We start from the raw sequence: 23,699 nt of genomic DNA, 5'->3' as shown, positions 1-23,699 counted from the left end.
GCCCCGCCCGCCCCCCTTCCCGCAGAGGCTCCGCGGGGCGAGCGGAGCGGGCCGGGCGATGGGCAGGCGGGGAGCGCGGCCGGACGGCCGGGGGAGCCGCCCCCGGGGCCCCGCAGCCGGTCCGGCCCGGGGCCGCTGAGCCGCAGGGACCGAGGACCGGCCGGGCCCAAGGCCGGGAGGAGGGACCGCCCCGCCCCGCCCCGAGCCCGCATTGTTCCCGGCAGAGGCCCGCTCCGCCCGGGAGCCCCCCACCGGGACCATGCCAGCGGCCCCGACCTCCGCACGCTGCCCCCCGGGCCTGCCCAGCCCGGCCCGCCCATCCCTGTAGGAGGAAGGACCGGTCCCCCGGCCCGTCCCCCCATCTCCGGCCTCCCCCCACCCCCAGCCGGACCTCACCTCCCTCCGCCCCCCCTCCTCAAGATGGTGGACCCCGTGGGGTTCGCCGAAGCCTGGAAGGCCCAGTTCCCAGACTCGGAGCCCCCCAAGATGGAGCTGAGGTCGGTGGGCGACATCGAGCGGGAGCTGGAGAGGTGCAAGGCGTCCATCAGGAGGCTGGAGCTGGAGGTCAACAAGGAGCGTTTCCGCATGATCTACCTGCAGACCCTCCTGGCCAAGGAGAAGAAGAGCTACGACCGCCAGCGGTGGGGCTTCAAGAGGGTGTCCCGGGTCCCCGAGGGGAGCGGGGAGGAGCCGTCGCCCGAGCGGGCCGGACCCTCGCCCCCCGACCCCGGCCCGCCCGACGGGGCCGGAGAGGAGAAGGCCGGGGCCCGCGCGCCCTCCTCGGGGAAGCCGTCCGCCCGGAGCGACGGGTCGGACGCGTCCCCCCCGGGGGACCTCCCCCGGGGCGGAGGGGACCCCGACGGGGCCGGGCCCCGCCGCGCCGGGGAGAGGCCCGAGAGGGCGGCCGGGGACCCCGAGGGCCGGCCGGCCGACGGGGCCGGGTCCCCGGCGGGGCGCCGGTCCCCTCCGGCCCGCGGGCCGGCCGCCGACGGGGAGGGGTCCCCGGGGCCGGCGGGCGGGGACCGGGCCAACCCCCACGGCGTGGCCGCCCTGCGGTCCAACTTCGAGAGGATCGGGAAGGCCCACCCGCGCCTCTCGGCCGAGGCCGAGAGGCCCTTCTACGTGAACGTGGAGTACCATCACGAGCGGGGCCTGGTGAAGGTCAACGACAAGGAGGTCTCCGACCGCCTCGGCTCCCTGGGCGCCCAGGCCATGCAGATGGAGCGCAAGAAGTCCCTCCACGCCCTCCCGGGCTGCCCGGGGCCCGGCTCCGGCGAGTTCCCCAGGCCGCCCTACCGGGGGAGGTCTTCGGAGGGCGGCTGCGGCTACGACGGCGAGTACGAGGACGTCGAGCTGAACCCCCGGTTCCTCAAGGACAACATGATCGACGCCGACGGCGGGAACCGGCCCCCGTGGCAACCGGCCGAGTACCGGCCCTACCAGAGCGTCTTCGTCGGGGGGCCGCTGGGCGAAGGCGAGAGCAAGGGCCCCGCCTCGCGGGGTCAGGGCGCGTCCGACCAGGAGAAGCACCTCACCTGGCCCCGGAGGTCCTACTCCCCCAGGAGCTTCGAGGACATCGGGGGCGGGTACACGCCGGACTGTAGCTCCAACGAGAACCTCACCTCTAGCGAGGAAGACTTCTCCTCCGGCCAGTCCAGCCACGTCTCCCCCAGCCCCACCGCCTACCGGATGTACCGGGATAAGAGTCGCTCGCCCTCCCAGAACTCTCAGCAGTCTTTCGACAGCAGCAGCCCGCCGACTCCGCAGTCCCAGAAGCGACATCAGCAGGGGCAGGTCGTCGTGTCAGAAGCCACTATCGTAGGGGTCCGAAAAACCGGGCAGATCTGGCCCAGCGACGGAGATGCCCTCTCCGGGAGAAGCGTTCAAGACGGCGCCTTCCACGGAGACACAGGTAGGCGCAACCTGAAGCCGGGCCTCCGACTCCTCCCCACCTAGCGAGAGGAGAGGTTAAACCGCCTCGCGGGTTTGACGTGGGAGGGCAGAGGGGGATAAGACCAGCTGAATAGCGTCGGTCCTTCGCCTCTATTCTCCGTCCCCTCGGTCCTCTTAGAACTCGAGGGGTCGAGTTCCGCTAGGGAATTGGGGAATGTCGGCCTAGCGGCGTGAGCCTCTCTGGATCCGGGGCCACGTTGGCGGAGATGGTGTGGTGTCGGAGCCTTGGACGCGGTGAGTACTACAGCGTGAGCTCCTTGGCGCGGGATTCGGCCGTCGATCGATCCGCCTTAAGGAAGACTCGTGTTATAGCGCTCCCAGATCCGACCCGTGACTCGCACCGCCCGGGAACCCTGGTTTCTGACCCTGGGGGCTCCTGTACTCAAACGGGCCGGTGGTTTTCGTCGGTTGGTTTTTACGACGTTGGTCGAGCGCTTGCCGCGAGCCAGCCGCCGCGCTGAGCCCTGGGATGGGTACGAGCCGCTGGGGTTGGACGCGGTCCGTGGCCCACGTGGGGCTCACGGTCTTGAATCCCCATTTTACAGAGGAGGTGACCGAGGCCCCAGAGGAGTGAAGTGACTTGCCCGAGGTCACACAGCGGGAGGGTGGCAGAGTCAGGTTAGAACCCAGGCCCTTATGACTCCCGGGACCCTTTCCACTGGGCCACCAGTGCCGCTCCTCACCGTCGTCCAGCAAGCGTTCCCCGACAGCACGGCAGTCAAGAAACGGAGCGAAAGTCCCCGTTACAGCCCAACGGAGTGTACTGGGTCGCTCTGGGAGTTAGAAGCTACCATTCCTGACATTGCCTCCAAGTGCTCTTTGCTGGAGCGAACCTTCGGGCACCTGTTCTTCTAGCGGAGGCTGTGGAACACGGGCCTGGGAGCCAGGAGGACCCGGCTTCTAATATTGCCGTTTGTCCACTGTGTGACCTCGGGCGAGTCACTTCAAGACTCTACGCCTCAGTCCCCTCGGATGTAAAATGGGGAGTCGGTACCTGTTCTCCCTCCGACTCAGACTGACGCCGCCCCCCCCACCCTCCCACCCGCCGCCATTTGGGACTTACCCTAGTGTTCAGTACAGAGCTTGGCACAGAGTAAACACTTAAACCTCTGTCATCGTAATTATTATTGTTATTTTATTATTACTGGGAGGAAGGACCTGGGCTGTTGGTTCTTGGGTTCCAGAGGATCAGGCTGCTGCTGTGTATCAAACTAGGGATTCGAATCCATTGAGAAGAAAGCTCCCTTGTCTGATGGAGGCAGGTCCCAACTACTAGTGTCCAAGGAAGGGACCCGAGCTAAGCTAACGGAGGGCTACTGTGTGGTCTTAGTAGCTATTAGCACCTGGTGTATGGTTGCACACTGCCCTCCTCCTACCCTGAAATGGGTTCCGTGGTGACATCATGCTGGTCAAGTCCAAGCAATGTACGAGATCGAATCAGTTCTCCGATCCCGTGGGGATTACGATCCTGCTCAATGCTGAGTTAAAGTCCCATAGTACGTACGCCGGAACGTCACAACCGTGTCTTCCGACCTCACGTTGCGTTCCCTCCGGACAGAGCACGCCTCCGGAAGAAGGTTCCCCGATACCCCAACGGCGTTCTGTCCGAACTCTGCAGTGAAAAAGTGCACGGGTGGGCTCTACCTATCTAGGCTTGACCTAAAAAGGTCAAATTTAGTTTCTAAAAACATTTGCATTTAGAACAGAGCAGTGTACTAATGTGGAGAAGTTCTGTGCAGCGGAAAAAATGAAATGAAAGAACGCGGAGGGACTTCGAGTAGATGGATTAAATTTTCTCTGCAGTGAAAATTAATGGGGTGAAAACGTCCTACTAGCTGAACTGTTTCTCCCTATGTACATTTAGTTCTATTGTTTTCATCGTGCATTTTGGCTAGAGTCCCGTTAGGGATTTGGGGAATGTTTTCCCATCATCGTGAGCCTCTCCGGATCCCGGGCCACATTAGGGGAAAGTGGTATAGTACGTGCTCGCAGCGTGGGACACGTATTGTGAGTTGCTTAAGGTGGGACTTTGCATTCGATCGCATTTGAGCGCCTACTGTGTACGGAGCACCAGACGAAGTGCTTGGGAGAGAACAATAGAGAAATAGGTGAATTCTGTGTGTATGATGCACAGGTCGAAGCTGAGGATTTGGTGACATAGTGGCATATTCAATCTGGTTGAGTGAGAGAGGTGTTGCTATTGTCCTCTCCCGGGCGCTTAGTACAGCTGTGCACACAGTAAGCGCCCCGTAAGTACGATCGACAAGACAATGCCTCAAGATAATGCCGAGCTTAGGCCCTTATGATAAAAGGAGGATGATGGTGTTGTCTGGGGTGATGGGAAAGCTGCGGGGAGGTCAGGTTTTGGGTAAACCCCTCTAGAAAGAAATGACTACCACAAACTCCCAAGGGCTTTCGTTTCCCACGTGTCACACCTTTGCCTGTCTTTTGTCTTGAAACTGCCTTAAAATGTGTAAACTTACTTCTGGGTCTCCCGGACGCCAGCCTGGTCTTAAGCGCTGCGGGTTAAGAGCTCTCAAAGAAGAAAACGAACTAGGAATCCTGTGGGCAGAGAGCTCCTAGCAAAATAACTGAGTCCCGGACCGAGGTTGAGGCCGGAGGGATGCCGGTGGAGAAAGAGGAACTGGTACGAGTGAGGTTGATGGCCAGAGAATGTCCTCATTCAATAGTATTTAATGGTATTTACTGAGCGCTTACTATGTGCAGAGCACTGTACTAAGCGCTTGGGATGTACAACTCGGTAACAGATGGAGACAATCCCTGCCTTTTGACGGGCTTACAGGCACCTGAAGGGAGTTTGAGTGGGGGTTGTGTGTGTTGTGACAGTTGGGGCTCCAGGCCAATGCTGGTGTCATAGTGGGGGTGCCAGTGTAGTCAGTCATCTTTTCCCCTTATTTTTTCTCCCTGCCAAATGAATTGCCTGACTTAATATTGCATCTCAAAGCCAACTAAGCAATTTTTGTCTTGTTTTTCACTGGGGAAGAATGGTTGACCGGCCATCTCACAGTGCCACTGGCAAAGCCTGATGATTGCTTGAACTGTAGTTTGACCCAATGGAGGATCCTGGTGCCCTAATGGAAAACAGGTTCTGAGGGCAAGGGCTTTTTCCTTGTATGGCTAACAGGGTGTCTTCTTCACTCTACTGAATGCTGTGGAATTTGGGACTCTCATCCTCTCGGCTGTCATGCCAGGGAGGTTTTCTCAGAGACAGAATGAATACTAGCATCTTGGTAATAATAATTATAACAATAGTTGTGGTACGTAAGCACTTACTATGTGCCAGGCACTATACTAAGCGCTTGGGTAGATACAAGGTAATTGGGCTGGACATAGTCCCCGTTCCACAAGGGGCTCACAGTCTTAATCCCCATTTTACATATGAGGTAACTGGGCAAAGAAAAGCGAAGAGAGACTCGCCCGAGGACACGCAGCAGAAAAGTGGTGGAGCTGGGATTAGAACCACAACCTTCTGACTCCCAGGCCTATGCTCTATCACTTAGTCTAGTTTGGAGACAGCTGGCTTGGTTGGGTCTGTGGAGTCTTTTTCTTTTTGTTTTCCGTGCAGCTGATGCAGAATCTTTAAAAAAAGAAAATCAATGAAAAGGAAAAGATTTTGTGTGCACGTTTTTAAATTGACAATAGTAATCAGGATAGGGCTATATTAGTGTTCAGGATGAATGCTATTTAACTGGGAGCACTTTTGGCTTTCTGAACCCCTTCTAGGTTGACGTTTTCCTAGGCTGGTTACTACTTTTATAGTTGAAAGTTCTTAAGTGGCCTTTTTGATCCGGGTAAGTGTGTGTGTGTGTGTGTGTGTGTGTGTGTGTGTGTGTGTGTGTGTGTGTGTGTGTGTGTGTGTGTGTGTGTGTGTGTGTGTGTGTGTGTGTTTTAGAGGCCCCAGGTTGATTCAAGCCCACTGTTTCTATCCTTCATTGTTTACTGATGCTCTTTCGATGGTGAAAGAGCCTCCTGGCTGTTTCAGGTTCTCTGGAAACAATGAGGAGAAAAAAACAAACTTGGGTGGGGAGTGTGACTAAGGGAGGAATCCTTGTTCTCCGGAGCAGAGCACTGCCTGCCTTAGAACCAGAGTCTGGAGTTGAGGTTTCTGACAGCTGGAGGGTGGGCAAATAATAGGAGAGCCAGCCATCTGATAGAGGAGGGCATGAGTGAAAGGGACCTCCAGGGCTACATCCTGATGCGTATACAAAGGTTTCCAAAGATCTGACAGCGTCCATAGCGACCGTGCAGGTTATTCCATGCCCAAATTAAAACTGTGATGGCCGTCACATTCATCCCTTCCGACGAACACTCCATTTTTAACCCAAGGCATCAATTTGATTGTACTGTCCCAAGTGCTTAGTGCAAAGCCTTACACCCAGTAGGTGCTCAGTAATTACTATTGTTTGATTTAACCTCTCCTGAGAATTTTTGTTGAAAGTCACACTTCACGATTAGTTTGCACTCCTATTTTTTTTTTTTTTCATTTTGTTAAATTAGCCTCCTAATGGGCTTTCCCTTTTCCTCCCTGGGGATAGATGAGGTGATCTCTCAAGGTGCCTGCTAGGCCTCAATTACTACAGAAGACACAGAAGATGTTTCCCCTCCCCTGGTACCTTATTTCAGAGCAGCCCAGTCACCATTGCCTTGAGACTTTTAGTAGCCACCAGCTCAGCTTTGAACCTTTTACTCCTGAGGTATTCAGTATTGTCCAGTTAAACACCTGTTCCTGCCCTTGCAGCATCAGGCCCCATGGGGCTTCCCGAATGATTGACTCCCCCCGCCCCCCTCCTAGATATTTGATTCTAGCGCTCATCAATGTGAAGTGACTGTAATCTCCACCCAGTGAGATCAGACAGATTGTCAGATTTTCATCTATTTATCTCAGCCCCTTTGGACTCAGAGTATGATTGTGATTCGCCTGCAGGCCAGAGATGCCATTCGCTGATGTGAATCGATTAGGGGTGAGGTCGAAGTGGAACCCAGGATTCTTGTCCCGTCACCGGATTCCTGGAGTCTAGTTGAAAGAGCGCAGTGTTCCCTCTCAAAACTAGGGTTCCTTCCGCTGTCATCATCATCCATGGTATTTATTGAGTGCTTACTGTGTGCAGAGCGCTGTACTAAGCACCTGGGAGACTACAACGGAGCTTACGGTTGTAGACGTAGACGAGAAGCAGCGTGGCTCAGTGGAAAGAGCCCGGGCTTGGGAGTCAGAGGTCATGGGTTCTAATCCCCACTCCGCTGCCCCCCACCTGTGTGACTTTGGGCAAATCACTTAAGTTCTCTGGGCCTCAGTTACCTCATCTGTAAAATGGGGATTAAAACTATGAGCCCCACGTGGGACAACCTGATCACCTTGTATCCCCCCAGTGCTTAGAACAGTGCTTTGCACATAGTAAGCGCTTAACAAATGCCACCACTATTATTATTATTATTAGGCTATAAGCTCATCGTGAGCAGGGAAAGTGTCATATTGTGTTGTTACCTCTCCAAGTGCTTAGAAACAGCGCTCTGCATTCAGTAAGCGCTTCAGTAAAATATGATTGTTATAATAATAGTAATTCGTTAAGCATTTACCATGTGCCAGGCACTGTACTAAGTGTTGGGGTGGATACAAGCACATTGTGTTGGACACAGTCCCTGTCCCAGGTGGGCCTCACAGTCTTGATGAGGTAACTGAGACACAGGGAGGTGAGGTGACTCGCCCAAGGTCACCCAACAGACAGGTGGCGGAGCCAGAATTAGAACCCATGACCTTCTGACCCCCAGGCCCGGGCTTTATCCATTATGCCATGCTGCTCCTCTAAGTTGGCAGACAAGTTCCCTATTCACAATTTGCTTACGGTCTAAAGGTGGAGATGGACGTTAATATAAATAAATAATGCATAATATTAATTTAAGATTACATCAAGATTATGTAAAGATGTAGACAGTTGGCTCCTTGTGGGCGGGAAGTGGTGTCTCCCACTGCTGTTGTAATTGTACTCTCGAAGCTGTTAATACAGTGCTCTGCACACAATAAGTGCTCAATAAATGACATTGTTTGGTTTTTTTTGGGTGGAGAGGTCACACTGGTCCTCTGTATCAGCAGTCTTTTTCCTGAATTGATTGATTAGGACTCCTAGTCAAATGTCACCTTCTCTTTGTTTACATTTTGCACACCTTCAACTGGGGACTCCAGTGTGTCTATATGTAGATTGTATCCATGGTGATTGGCACCACGTTTCTCTTTGCTGAGGAAAGACCATTCGCTCTATTGGGCTCATCCAAGCTCCGGGGGGCGGTGGTCTTAATTAAAGGCCCCCTTTTTTGATCCTCAAGGGGCTCTGCAATACCCAGGCCCGGTGTTACAATTTTTTCTCTGCTCCTTCCGATTTCAGTTGTGGCACTGCGCTTATCTAGGTTTACCTGTCAGTAGCCCTGAGCTTTTAGGATCCAGGCTGCTTTACGTGGCATAAAAGCAGCATGGCGTAGTGGATAGAAGCTGGGAGTCAGAAGGTTATGGGTTCTAATCCTGGCTCTGCCACTTGTCTGCTGTGTGATCTTGGGCAAGTCACTTTATTTCTCTGTGCCTCAGTTACCTCATCTGTAAAATGGGGATTGAGAGGACTGTGAGTCCCACATAGGACAGGGACTGTGTCTAGCCCGATTTGCTTGTATCAGCCTTAGAACAATGCCTGGCACATATTAGTGCTTAACAAATGCCACAATTATTATTATTATTATAAAAGGGGAGAACTCTTATTTGTCGAGTTGAATGATTGAAAGAAGGCATCATCTTGTGTATGAATTCTTGAAAAAACCTGGAATGTAGATGAGGAGAGAAGAGTAAAATTTCAAAATCCATCAGGGATTCTACATGGATAGGCCACCTGTTTTTGCCGGTCCTTGCTCAGTTTGGCATCCAAGTTGCCAAGTACTAGCCAAGATTCACTTTTTTGGATAAAAGTCTTAAGCCATGCAGTGTCTTCCTTTTTCTGCTTACCCGTTAGACTGTAAGCTCCTTGTGGGAAGGGAATGTGTCACTTCATCATTATTCCGTGCTTCCCAAGCGCCTAATCTATGGCCCAAGCCAGAAGGTTTTTTAATAAACGCTGGTTACTGCCCCTTCTAAACTTTCTTCAGCTTCCATTCTGCATAGCGGGCAGGGAACACATCTCCTAATTCTGTTGTATTTTACTTTCCCAAGCACTTGGTATGGTGCTCTGCACCTAGTAAACCCTCAATAAATACCATTGATTGGTTCATTGCGGGCTACACAGCTGCAGGCCTCGTGGGCAGTGGTAAGAGGATGAGTTGGATTAGTGCGAGAAGCTGGGCATCTGGGTGTTTTGGCCGACTGGCAAGCTTCACTGTGGCAATGAGGGTGAATCTGATTAATCATGGTCCGTCGAATGGTCTGTCATCTGGGAAGATGGTTTTTAGGAAGGGTTTGCTATAAAGCAGTATGCCTCCTCTTTGTCTTAAAATGGTACTCTCTCTTCAGCAGGGGGAGGCGAAGTTTCATTTGTTGTATTTTCTGCTCTAAGGTGTATGTGAGGTGGAGGTTGAAATTGAAAACTGCAGGCAAAGCATAAGGAACACCTCAGTGGTTCGTCACATGGCACTTACGTCCGGTGAGGAAAGCGCGTGCTGGATTCCTGCCTCTAACCGGAAGCGCCCGCTTTTCCTCCCAATTTTCTCCTCCTCATCTCGTTCGACGTTATGCTCCATTTCATCCCTTTCTGCTCCAGTCACGTGCGTCTGCTTAAAACTCGCTCCCCTCCTCCCCCGCCAGTCCAGCATTCTCCTGTGAAGGCCCAAGCTCCATCCGCCTACCTCCAGCAGATCGGCCTCCCCTCTGAACCGTTCTTTCCCTTTTTTTACAGGGCTCTTTTGTTGTTCACAGGCCTTGAGGAACCTTTCCCTGATTAACATCTATTATGGCCACTGATACTCATACCCAATCCCTATTTATTCACGTCAACCATACTTATGCTGTTATGTTTTCTCTTGGTACATTTACTCTTGTATTTCCTGTTAATTGCATGTGTGTTCTGTCCTCGTTCTCTCCCGTTCAGATTGGGGAATCTCTTGGAGGGCAGAAATGAGTGTTCCTCGTCTGTAGTCCCTATTCCCCTTAGCGCACAATAAACAGAACATACCCCAGGAGTCCTCAACGAATGTTTGGAGAAGATGATGCATCTTTACCGATGGTTGTCGAGGCGGCCTCAGGCACCTCTGAATTCAGCCAGAAATGGAGCGAGAGCCCATCTCTAAAGTTTTGTTGATTTCAGTCCTTCCCTCTGTTCTAAACCAGCCCAACTGTAATCCTCCCTAATAACAGGCAATGGCTTTTCTAGAAGACCTAAAGTAATTAATAATTACGGTATTTAAGCGCTTTATTATGTGCTGAGCACTGTTCTAAGGGCTGAGGTAGATACAGGGTAATCAGATTGTTCCACGTGGGGCTAATGATGACTCTGAATCTATATGGTCTCCTCCTTGCTACTCCAGCAGCAGAGAATGTGTGCTTTGGAGATTTTCTGACTGGTTATTATTCACCTCTAGTGTGACCGTTGAGCGGTAGTTCCCTCTCCCCGGTTGAGATAACTGCCGAGTTCACAAATTGCGACGCTGTTGATAGGCTCCAGTGAGCTCCTTCTTAAACCCTGCAGGAGGGGTGGGAGCTGCTGGATCTAGAAAGTGGTGGTTGCCATTAGATTTCTCTTCCAAGGGTGAGAGTTTCAGCAGCTCTTTAGGATTGAGGTCTTAGTATTCTTAGAAATGGAAGAAGAAAGAATATCATATGAGAGAACTGTTTTACCCCGTATTTCTTCCCAGTTTATATAGGGTATTTTATTTTTTTCCTCCTGACACTTCTGTGAATTCGGCATTGGCCAGTGTTCTACCCATTTGACAGATGGGGAAACCGAAGCCCTCATCAAACTCTTTTCACTAGATGTGGCTATGAGTTTTGACTTGATTTTAATGCAAGTAAAATAATAGCTCCTTTCCCTGAAGCTTGGGTCCTCCCTGGGCAACATGTCTAGAACTGGAAAGACATAAATGTCATCCTCAAAGGCACCCAGAAGGGTTTACAGACATCATTTTATTCATCCTCCCAATATCCTAGGCAGGTTTGGGAAGGTAGCATTTTTTTCTTCACTTTTCAGGTTGAATAGTGAAACACAGGGGAAAGTGAAATTTCCCATCGCAGTCAGTCGTATTTATTGAGTGCTTAGAGTGTGTGGAGTACTGTACTAAGTGCTTGGGAGAGTACGATATAGTAGCCGCATTCCCCATTCACAATCAGCTTAAGGTCTAGAGGAGGAGACCGGTATTAATGTAAATAAATAAATTACCAGATATGTTCATAAGTGCTGAGGGGCTGGGGTGATACAGAAGAGAGAGGGAGAAGAGGAAAGGAGGGCTTAGTCAGGGAAGGCCTCTTGGAGGAGATGTGCCTTCAGTAAGGCTTTGAAGAGGGGGAGAGTAATTGTCAGATTTGAGGAGGGAGAGCATTCCAGGCCAGAGAAACGATGTGGGCCAGAGGGCAGAAAGGTTGATGTGGGCCAGTGTCTCTGCTGCCGGGGTTGTGAATTTCTCTAATATGGCGCAACCCCCTGACACTGGGGAGAAATGCAAAGCAGAGGCCTGGAATCTCTCACAACAGAGCCCAGTTTGAATGAGTCACTATTGTGTTGTCCTTCCTCTTCAGACTCAGCAGAGCTGCCCACCTCCGGACGCTGGCAATGACTCAGTGGCAAATTGGCACACCTTGACTCCCTTCTTCTGGGAAGTGAGGTCTGGTAGGCTGGTGCGCTGCAGCCACAGGGTGAGAGGCAGCCAAAAAGGCCATCAGAATGCTTGGCATCATCAGGAAGGGCATAGTAAACCATCCAGGCAGAGTTTTGTCTTCTATAAAGCCAGGGTACACCCACACTTAGAAACTTACAATACTCTAGACTCTTCTTGTTGTCACGTAATAATAATAATTATTATATCCAAGTCCTGACTATGTACAAGTCACTGAACTAAGCGCTGGGGCAGATACAAACAAATCCGATTGTACATAGTCCCTGTCCCTCGTGGGGTTCACAGTCTCCATCCCCATTTTACAGACAAGGTAACTGAGGCACAGAAAAGTAAAGTGATTGCCCAAGGTCACACCGCAGACAAGGAGCAGAGCCTTGTCTAATTCTAATCCCATGACCTTCTGACTCCCAGACCCGTGTCCTCTCCCCTCCATCACATCTCAGGAAAGATGTAGAAGAGCTGGGCAATATATAGAGGAAGCAATCAAAGTGTTTGGCTGAGGAGAGGAGGCTAAGAGGAAATGGGGTTGAAGTTTACACAGTCATCAATAAATCAGTGCTTTTTTTACTATGGTATTTGTTGAGTGCTTACTATGTGTCCAGCATTGTTCTAAGCACTGGGATTGCTTACTGGTGCAGAGCACTGCACTGTTTGAGAGAATATAGTTCACTAGAATTGGTAGACAGGATCCCTGCCCACTAAGACCTTACAATCCACAGGGGGACACAGGCATTAAAACAAATTCAGATCAGCAGAATTGTAGAGTATCAGAATATGTATCTAAGTGCTGCGGGACCGGGGTGAGTATCAGTGTCCTTAAGGAATACACCGCCAAGTGCATAGGTGAAGCGGTGGGGAGGGGAAATGAGGATTTAAGTCAGGGAAAGCCTCTTGGAGCAAATGTGATTGCATTCATTCAGTTGTATTTCTTGAGCGCTTACTGAGAGCAGAACACTATACTAAGTGCTTGGGAGAGTACAGTACAACCACAAAGAGACACATTCCCTGCCTACAGAGAATTTACAGTCTAGAGGGTTTTGAAAGTGGGCAGTGTGGTGGACTGTCAAAAATGAAGGAGGGGTTAAGGGCTGAATACAGTTCTGGGCACAGAGTAAGTGCTCAGTGAGTAGTCTGGATTAAGGGACCCTTTTGACAGAAATGGGGGATCAGGACATGGAGACAAAAAGAGCTGTGGGAGCTTGGGGATATAAAGTGCTTTTCTAATCTAGGGCCTTTCATCTGGTGATCTCAAAAGGCTCACTAACTAGTGGTGCGGTCATCCCTGTTTTTACAACAAATGAAGTAGTAGAGGGAAGAATTGAGGTGCCAGCTGACTGATGAGTCAGGAGTAGACCATGTCTCTAACTCCAGACCACACTGCCTCTTCACAGGAGCAAATAGAGTTTAGTTAAAATGATGCTTTGAGACATTTTTAAGTAAAAGTTTCCGGGGTCATACCAGGATGGAGAGAGACCACACCGTTTAAAAGAGCCCAAGAAGAAGCATGGCCTAGTGGAAAGAGAATGGACCTGGGAGTCAGAGGACCTGGCTTTTAATCCCGGCTCTGCCACTTGTCTGCTGTGTGACCTTGTGCAAGTCACTTAAGTTCCCTGTACTCCAGTTCCCCCATCTGTAAAATGGAGATTGACTGTGAGCTCCTGTGGGACATGAACTGTGTCCAATCTGATTATACTACCCCAGCATTTAGAACCAGTGCCTGCCACATAATAGTGCTTAACAAATACCATAAAAATGATTTCTTTGAAATTTGAAATTCCACCACTCTTTTCTCCTTCAAAGCGGTAATTAAATCACATCTTCCTCCAGAAACCTTCTCCCTATAAAGTCCTTTTTCCCCCTCGCTCTCCCCTTCTACGTATATGCACTTGGCTCTTTGACCTTTGGATATTTGATATTTGCCCACCCCCCACCACAAGCCACTTAAATTCATGATCTTTAAATTATGTTATTTAAATTACGTATTCGTATTAAAGTCCGTCTCCCCCTCTAAGACTGTTAAACTCATTATGGGCAGGGAATATGCCCTGCTAAATTCTGTTGTATTCACAGAGCTTAGTTAAAGTGCTCTGCACGTATTATGACGCTCAAATGAAACACTGATTTGATGGATTAAATCCGGTAATGGCCAAAGAACTTCTAGAGCAGACATAATCTGTTAAGAAGCCAGTGCAAGGTTACTATCTTGACTGTCCTCTCATCCTCCCAGAATAGAGTACTTTTTTCTTAACAAAAGCACAAGGGCTAAGATTTTGGGATCCTCTATCTCCTTATAATCCCCTTCTGGGCAGGTTAGGGGAAGCTGTTGTGGACAAGGAATGTTCTCTGTTGAATACCAACTCTTTTATTTTGTACTCTCCAAGTCCTTAGTTTCGGTACTGTGCAAACAGTAAGGGCTCAGTAATACCACTGACTGACTTGACCATCATCACTTTCTTTCTGTGCTTGTTGAATTGGAGTTTGTTCTATGTTTTCCTGCCGCCATGGTTCTCTTTGGCATAGTCGTCGTTTGCTATGGGATGAGGTCTCGTAGAACTTTTTCCTCCGGTTGATTCTTGAAGTCCTTTCAGCTGGTTAACATACTTTAATGGAAACTTGCAAGGGTAACATAGCTTTGTATGTACACTTGGGTACAAATAAACAGTGGGTATGTTCTTTGCCTTTGTGAATTTACAGTCTAATAGTTGAGTTGAACAAATGATCTGTCCTTGGGAAGAGGGGTCCTTGGAGTGGAATTTTCTCAGGTTCTTAGATGGCAGATTGTATATTCTACAGCATATATATATGTATATTATACTTATATGACTATATGTATAAAATGAATGGTCATAATTACAGAATGAGTTTTTTTAACGGTATTTAAATGCTTACTAGTGCTAGGCACTGTACTTAGCACTGGGGTGATAGAAGCTAATCAGGTTAGACACCAGTCCATGGTCCACCATGGACTGCACAGTCCTTAAACAGGAGGTCATGAGTTCGATAACCCAGCTCTGCCACTTGTCAGCTGTGTGACTGTGGGCAAGTCACCATCATTCCCTGTGCCATGTTACCTCCATGGCTGTAAAAATGAGGATTAAAGATTGTGACCCCACGCTGGGACACCTTGATTCCCCTGTGTTACCGCCGCAGCGCTTAGAACAGTACTCGCCCATAGTAAGCACTTAACCAGATACAACATTGTTAATCCCTATATTTTCAGATGAGGCAGACTGAGGCAATAGAAACGAACGTGTCTTAACCGAGGTTACACAGCAAAAGGGAGCAAGCCCAGAATTAGAACCTAGGTCCCTGTCCTCTCAAGTCTGTGCTCTTTCATTCATTTCAATAGTATTTATTGAGCGCATGCTGCTTAATGTGGGACTTTTCCTCTATCCTGCTGCCGAATTGTAATATTCCAAGTGCTTAGTACGGTGCTCTGCACACAGTAAGCGCTCAATAAATATGATTGAATGATTTAATTCTTTTCAAAAAATGTCCCTTTTGACTCCCTAGCCAGCAAGTATCAGTCAGTCAAACATGTTGTTTGAGCGCTTAGTCTGTACTAAGCACTTGTGCTGTCGAGTCGTTTCCGACCCACAGCGACTCCATTGACCCAACTCTCCCAGAATGCTCCAACTCCATCTGCATTCGTTTTGGTAGTGTATCCAAAGTTTTCTTAGAATAAATATGTGGAAGTGGTTTACCGTTGCCTTCTTCCGCACAGTAAACTTGAGTCTCTGCCCTCGACTCTCTCCCAGGCCGCTGCTGCCCAGCACAAGTGTGTTTTGACCTGTAGCAGATTGCCTTCCACTCGCTGGGTACTGCTCCAGGTAGGAATGGAATGGGAATGACTCTGCTTGACTCTCCTGTAGCAGAGACTGGTAGAGTCCTGGAAACCTTCCAGGTGCAATCCCGAGAGGGGCACTAAGTGCTTAGAAGAGAACAATACAACAAACTGAAAAGACACATTCCCTGCCCACTATGAGCTTACAGTTTAGAGAGACCCGTCCACTTGTGTACTACCAACTCTCTTGAATTGTACTCCCCAAGCACCTAGTAAAGTGCTCAGTAAATTCCACTGGCCATGTCACCCCGTCTCTGAGCATGCCCTCCCTTTAAGTGGAGATATTCAAGTGTGTTTGGGATTTTCTTCCTGTTAATGTTGAAAACAATGTTTAAAGCCACATTTGTATCTTGTAAATTATGCGCTAGGAGTTAATGACTCCTGGGTTTCCTTGACAACAGTCTGTCCACTAGCTTAATAAATTCTGCCCTCAGGGTGAAAAGGAAGCTAAGTGACTTGCCTAAGTTCACACAGCAGACAAATGATGGGAGTTAAAAGGAAGGAACTGGCCAGTCTGCATTGCATGTGTGTCAAAGAGAGGTTGGGGTTAAAAGAATTGAGGAGGTGGTAGGTGGGGTTAATCAGGGAAATCTTGGAGGCCAGGTAACCTGGTGATATGATTTAAAAGATGGGAGGGATGAACAATGGCAGACAGAGCAGAAAAGCGAGTCTTACATAAGGGGCAGCTGAAAAAAGAGCTCACTGTGTGTGGGTAGGAAGAGAATGAACGACTAATCTGATCTGTTCCTGGGGAGAGGGGTCTCAGAGCAAATTTTCTGAGGTTCTGGACCTGCACACTGTTTATTCTCACGTGACTTCAGGGAGGCTAAGCCCTCGAAGGCCTGAGGTGTCAGGCTGTAGTGAAACGAGCCTGTGGGCAGAGATGATGGCTGCATTTGGTTCTGCTGGGGATGCTGGGGTTTCAGGATTTAGTGAGCCCTTTTGGGATGTGCCAGGTGCTTTCCAGGATGTATACACGACTTGATTCTTGACTTGGCAGGGCTTGTGCCTTAACGTTTGTCTCGGGGGGAAGTCTCCTCCCTAAAGTTGAGGGCTGGCTCGGGCCTTGAGGACTCTGGCTGCACTGACCTCAGTCGTTCATTTATTCAATCGTATTTATTGAGGGCTTACGGTGTGCAGCACTGTACTAGTCATTCATTCACTAGTGTTTATTGAGCGCTTACTATGTGCAGAGCACTGTACTAAGCGCTTGGAATGTACAAATCGGTAAGAGATACATTCCCTGCCCTTTGACAGGCTTATAGTCTAATCGGGGGAGACGGACAGACAAAAGCAATAGCAATAAATAGAATCGAGGGGATGAACGTCTCATTAAAACAATAGCAAATAAATAGAATCAAGGTGATGTACATCTCATTAACAAAATAAATAGGGTAATGAAAATATATACAGTTGAGTGGACAAGTACAGTGCCGAGGGGAAGGGAGAGGGGGAGGAGCAGAGGGAAGGCGGGGGAAGAGAGGGCTTCGCTGAGGAGAGGTGAAGGGGGTAGAGGGGGAGCAGAAGGGAGCAGAGGAAAAAGGGAGCTCAGACTGGGAAGGCCTCTTGGAGGAGGTGAGCTTTAAAGGTAGGGTTTCGAAGAGGGAAGAGAATTAGTTTGGTGGAGGTGAGGACGGAGGGCATTCCGGGACCGCGGGAGGACGTGGCCCGGGGGTCGACGGCGGGATAGGCGAGAACGGGGGACGGCGAGGAGGTGGGCGGCAGAGGAGCGGAGCGTGCGGGGTGGGCAATAGAAAGAGAGAAGGGAGGAGAGGTAGGAGGGGGCAAGGTGATGGGAGAGCCTTTGAAGCCTAGAGTGAGCGTACTAAGTAGAGTGAGAAGTACTTAAGTGCTGGGGAGAGAACAGTATAACAATAAACAAATCCAACACATAGTGACTCTCCTCCCCGTTCCCTGCCCAGTAACGGGCTCACAGTTTTAGATTTTGAAAGACCCTTGGGGCATCCAGGGGCAAGAGATTTTTACTTATTATGTCCACCTGCTTCTCTGTTACAGATACGGATATACGTGCTGTGAATATGCGGTGGGCGGGGGGGGGGGGGCGGTAATAAAGGGAACAAGTCAGGATGATGCAGAAGGGGATGGCAGAGGAGGAAATGCCAGCTTAGTCAAAGGAAGGCCTCTTTGGAGAAGATGTGCCTTCAGTAAGGCTTTGAATGGGGAGGAGAGGTCACTGCCTGTTGGATTTGAGGAGGGAGGGCATTCCGACCTTAGGCAGGATTGTGAGCGAGGGGTCGATGGTTGAGATAGATGAGTTTGAAGTACAGTGAGAAGGTTGGCATTAGAGGAGTGACGTGTGCACGCTGGCTTGTAGAAAAGTAATGAGGTGAGGTAGGAGGGGGCAAGGTGAAGCCAATGGTGAGGAATTTTTGTTTGATGTGAGGTGAAAGGGTAATCCCTGGAGTATCTGAGGAGTCGGGAAAAATGTCCTGAACATTGATTGATTGACTGATTAGCCCTGGCTCAGAAAATCAGATTTCAAACCATTGATTTTTCTAAAGACAGAAAGAGAACATGCCTACCAATCCGAAAGGAAGCCTGCAGAGATTCTCAAACAAGGCAGCAATTTACATCTAGCAACTTGCTTCAGTCGTCCTATCAATCAATGGCATTTATCAAACAATTGCTGTGCGTAGAGCACTGAACTAAATGTTTGAGAGAGCGTAATGTATCAGAGTGGGTGTACATGTTCCCTGCCCGCAATGAGCAAGAAGAGCTAAATTACACTATCCGAAAACCTACAGTTTTATTCATTCATCCAGTAGTATTTATTGAACACTTACTATGTGCAGAGCACTGTACTAATCGCTTGGAATGTACAATTCGGCAGCAGATAGAGACAATCCCTGCCCAATAACAGGCTCACAGTTTTAGATTTTGAAAGACCCCAGGAGAATCCAAGGGCAAGAGGTTTTTTATTTATTATCATGTCCAACCCTGCTTCTATGTGTTTACTAAAAGACACCACTGGAATTGGCTTCTATTCACTCACATCAGTTGTATTAATGAGCACCTACTGAGTGCAGAGTACTGTACTGAGCACTTGGGAGAGTTCACTGTGACAGAGTTCTTAAAACATGTTCCCCTGCCCATGACATCTTCCTCTTCAGAAAGAAATCCACCTGCCCTTTGAACCAGTAGGGCAGTGCTTCCCCACCGGTGTGCTGGCAATGTCTCCAAATGTGCCTTAGGATTTTGTCATGCTGCCATTTTTAACTTTACTGGCCCGGGAACATCTCCCAGATCATTTGGTTGCCTCATGGGTGCAGTAAGATGGGAGATGGTGCGGGAGAGGGACAGCACAGCAGAATCAGTGGAAGTGTAAACAAAAAGAAAAAAAGTGGGAGAAAGCTCCAAACTAACAGAGGTCACAGTGGACAGACTTCTTTTTTTCAAAGAAAATCTGCATCCTCATCCCTTCAGGGTATAGACTACTGAAGCAGAAGAGGTTAGATGTGAAAGTTGCTGCCTTGATGGAGGATCTCTGCAGGTTTTCTTTCAGGTTAGTAGGCATCATCTCTTCCTGTCGTTAGAAAAATCAATGGTTTGAAATCTGATTTTCTGAGCCAAGGCTAATTCAGATAATGAAAAATTTGTACATATCCCTGCCCAAGGAGTTAAAGCAAAAAAAAAAAAAAAAATGTTTTCAAGGTTCAATTAACAGTACAAGACTTTGTCTCTTTTTTTTTTTCCAGGAAATTGACTTTCTACTTAAGTAACCTTGTTGAATTTAAAGGATCAATTATTTTTCAGAGGAAAAACTACCAGAAAAGCCATGCATAGTTTTTAGGGCTTGGATAGAGAGATTCTTTGTGTTCTTGACTACGACACAATCGTTAGTTTGTGAATGATCGGAACTTCAAATGGACCTTGACAGTGGCAGTGTCATCCTTTAAACTGTAAGCTCATTGTGGGGTAGGGGACGTGTTCTACCAACCTGTTTTGTTTTGTTCTCTCCAAACGCTTAGTTCAGTGCTCTGCACACATTAATTGCTCAATTAATACGATGATTTATGCTGATGATAATGAGGATCCAAAGGTTCAAGTCTGCAGAAACTGTGGGAAATGTCCTTGGTCCTGTGGATGGTCTATGTTATCTATTTTTACTCTCCCAAGTCTTAGTACTCCTTAGTAATCGTGCACAGAGTTATGTGCTCAATGAATATACTGATTGATGTTTATATGAAATGTTAATATATGCTTCATTTTGGAAGTGCCATGACCCCCCCGCCCCCCGCCCCATCTTTTCCAGTTCTTACGAAAGAAGAGCACTTGGTAAAGTACTCTGAGAGTTTTGATTCTGAAAGAAATGAGAGTTCCGGATTCAGAATCCTGGGCTTTTAGAATTCTTTTTAAATTTTTACTTGACTGAGTTTCCAGGTTGACTGCATAGGGAAGCCAAATTTTTCAGATTCTTCACACCCTGCATCACCCCTTACTGCCTTGTTCTTTGGCTGCATCTTAGCCCGTTATCAATATGCTTCTGAGTCTCAGCGAGTCTCTGAGTCCCTCTCTTTTTGCCTCCCTTCTTTTTTAAGTTCTTCCAGTGCTTAACCGCAGCCAGTTTGGGGTTGCAGTGTACTCAAACTATGGAAAGCAGTTGAGTAAAGATCAATCTAATAAAAATTTATTTTCTAGGGGAATACCACTCTATCCCAATTATGTACCGGTTTTTCTGAGTTTACATGCCTTAGTCCTTCTAAAAAAGGTTGGGAGAGGACTCCTGTAGACCATAAGCTCGTATGGGCAGGGAACGTGTACTCTAATTCTGGTGTATTGTACTCTCTCAATCGCTTAGTACAGTGCTCCGCATAAATACCATTGATTGATTGAGTACCCCTTTTTTGACTTCCTTCATAATTCCCAATTAACATCAAACTGGACTTTCTGGCTCCAGAAAGCAAACATGTTTGGGTATTGCTGATTAATGAGGGTCTTTCAGTGGAAACAGCTGTCAGAATGCCAGCTCCTAAGTGTTGGGGAAGACCCTCACTCCTGGAACTAGCGATCTGGGGGCAAAGCTATTAACTAGAATCCACCCCCTGCCCCCAAACATCCTGACATCTTTGGAGCCAGAGAATGCTGTAAATGGAGATTGATTCCAGTCCCTCCACAGGGGAGGGACTGTGTCCATCTTATCTCTACCCTAGAACTTAGTTCAGTGCTTGACATAGGGCGCTTAACAAGTACCAAATACAAGTACCGTTTCCACCCCCTCCTCCCCACCCCACCCCCCAAGAAGGCTTCCCCTGACTTGGAGTTCATCTGTGGTTCCTCCTGTGGCAAATCTAACTCTGAAGCCCAGCAGGGGCGAGTCAATCAATTGAATCAATTTGAAAAGCATTCATTCATTCGTATTTATTGAGCGCTTACTGTGTGCAGAGCACTGTACGAAGCGCTTGGAAAGTACAATCGGCAACAGATAGTGATGATCCCTACCCAACAACAGGTTCACAGTCTAGAAGGGGGAGACAGACGATAAAAGCAAAACAAGTAGACAGGCATCAAAATAGATAAATGGAATTAGATATATACACATCATGAATAAAATAGAGTAAATATGTACAAATATACACAAGTGCTTTGGGGAAGGGAAGGGAAGAGCAGAGGGAGGGAGTAGGGGCGATGGGAAGGGGAAGAGGAGCAGAGAAAAAAGGGGGCCTCAGTCTGGGAAGGCCTCCTGGAGGAGGTGAGCTCACAGTAGGGCTTTGAAGAAGGGAAGAGACCTAGTTTGGCGAAGCAGCATTGCCTAGTGGATAGAGCATGGGCCTGAGAGTCTGAAGGACCTGGGTTCTAATGCTGGCTCTGCCACTTATCTGCTGTGTGACTTTGGGAAGTCACTTTACTTCTCTGTGCCTCAGTCACCTCATCTGCAAAATGGGGTTTGAGACTGTGAGCCCTAGTGGGACAGGGACTGTGTCCTATCTGATTAACTTGTGTCTACCCAAGTGCTTAGTACAATGTGTGGCACATAAAAAATCAATGGCATTTATTGAGCGCGCTCTATGCGCAGAGCACTGTACTAACCACTTGGGAAAGTATAATACACCAGAATTAGCAGACACATTTGCTGCCCAGAGCAACCTTACAGTCTGGAGGGGACCCCACTGCTTAGAACAGTGTATGGCACATGGTAAGTGTGTAACAAGTACAACAATTAGTAATCATTATTAGAGGGGAAGACAGACATCAATATGAATAATTTCTAATGTATAATATATAGATACAGTCATAAGTGCTATGGGGTTGAGGTGAATATCAAATGTCCAAAGATTACAGATCTAAGCGCATAGACAGCCCAGAATGGAGAGTGAGCCAGGGGAAAAAAGACTCTTAATCGGGGAAGAGGAACTAGGGGACCTTGGCCACAGCTGGTATGCGGGGATGGGGAGAGATTCCAGCCCCGGAACCCCATCCTCTGGATGTCCTACCCCATCACAGCTCTTCTCCTCGTTTGCTCCTGCCTGGGATCGAAAGCTCCCTTGACAGCACCAGCTCCTAAAGTTTGGAGAGAGCGCGCTGAGAGCTAGATACTGACCTGGCTAGGGAAAAGGTGGAATACTTAAAAACTGAACCCCTAAAAGGTGAGCCAGTCTTGGAGCGAGAAGCGGCTCCAGGGAGAATGAAGGGTTCTTATCCACCTGCCAGTTTGGCCAATGACCCCAGATCAAGTTTGACTGAAGAGGAGTCCTGCATTTTACTGGCTGGGAGGGACTTCCATCCTGTGGTGAGAATTACAGGGTAGCTCGTTGTGGGCAGGAAAAGTGTCTACAAATTCTGTTGTATTGTACTCTCCCAAGAACATAGTACAGTGCTTTTCACACAGTAAGCGCCTAATATGCCATCTGGTGATGATACCCACCGTAAACACCCACGCTGGGTCCGGGCCTCTTGCATGACTAGGTTTGCACTGGAGTAGCTGTCTCCTTTGTCCTCTCCCAAGCGCTTAGTGCAGTGATTTGCACACAAGAAGTACTCAATAAATACTATTGATTGTAGAATAGCAACAGTGGGCCCTCCCCTCTCAAATCTCCCGACTTTCTCTGTCCTACTCTTTCCTTTAACATGATGCAGTTACCTAGCTGGCGTTGGCCTTCCTCTTAGTTCTTTAGCAAAAACCATTTCAGTTCCCTCCTGTTTACCTGTAATTCCTGTTGCTTTTCTATTTGGTAATGTGGCTAAGAGCTCCTCTGGCCAGGAACTTTGCTTCACATATGCTGCCTGTACCTACTAGGGTTTCTAAAAGAGTAACCGAGTCCTACCTAGCCTTGTGCTTACCTGGTACAACCAGAGAAGGCAGGGGAGCATGGTGATGTTGGGAAAATTTTTGGTCTCAGATGCCCTGCTGTCTTCTGGTCTAATTTCCAAACCAATGGGTGCAAAGTCTCAACTCTCGGAGTCACAGGAAGTGGGTTGTAATCCCAGCTCTGCCAGATGCCTTTTGTGTGACCTTGGGCCTCACAATTTCTTTGGGCCTCAGTTCCCTCATCTGTAATATTAAGACCGTGGGCCCCAAGTGGGAAAGAGATGGTATTTGACCTGATTACCTTGTATCTACCCCAGCTCTTAGAACAGTGTTTTGCACATATTAGGGGTTGAACAAATGCTACTATTATTATTAACTCTCCGGCGGCCAAGTTATCAGCCTGTCTTCTAGGGCCTGTGAAACGAAGGGAGTTGTCTTCTCCCATCTCTGGAACCTTGGTTCCATTAGTCCCACCCGACCTTAGATGGAGTTGCCATAGCTTCCAGCCCCCGAATACTGACGTTTGATTTTTCCAGAGATCGATAAGAGAAAATGTTCTCAGGAGCCTGTGCTGTACGTCCTTGCGACGGAGAAATCACCATGACTTGACCTTGAACCTCCCTCCATTCCCTCTTTACCCCTCCTTCCGACTCTAATTACAAGAGCCTTAAATCACCTTTGTCAGTGAAGATTGTTTCCTCTCCCAGGACCAGACCTGGATACTTCTCATGTCACTTCTGTGTTGAGGGCATAAATCTCCCTCTTGTGCTTCCTTTTTCCCATGCCCTCACACTGTTTTAGCTTTTATGGGCCCAGAAT

General features: G+C 48.8%; 1 protein-coding gene across 1 annotated transcript in view; it reads left to right on the top strand.

Moving 5' to 3' along the window:
• Window positions 1-377: 377 nt before the first annotated feature.
• The window catches only part of BCR (BCR activator of RhoGEF and GTPase), a 191,775-nt gene continuing 168,453 nt past the window's right edge, over window positions 378-23,699 (top strand). The window contains exons 1-2 of the mRNA XM_029049806.2: window positions 378-744; window positions 889-1,912. Of these exons, the coding sequence (XP_028905639.1) occupies window positions 421-744; window positions 889-1,912 (1,348 nt within the window). The 5' untranslated portion in view covers window positions 378-420. The remainder of the gene's footprint in view (window positions 745-888; window positions 1,913-23,699) is intronic.

The sequence above is a fragment of the Ornithorhynchus anatinus genome, chromosome 2, assembly GCF_004115215.2.
Source record: "Ornithorhynchus anatinus isolate Pmale09 chromosome 2, mOrnAna1.pri.v4, whole genome shotgun sequence".
Classification (NCBI taxonomy): Eukaryota; Metazoa; Chordata; class Mammalia; order Monotremata; family Ornithorhynchidae; genus Ornithorhynchus; species Ornithorhynchus anatinus.
Note: the sequence above shows the minus strand (reverse complement) of the source record. Positions and strands in the feature narration are given on the sequence as shown.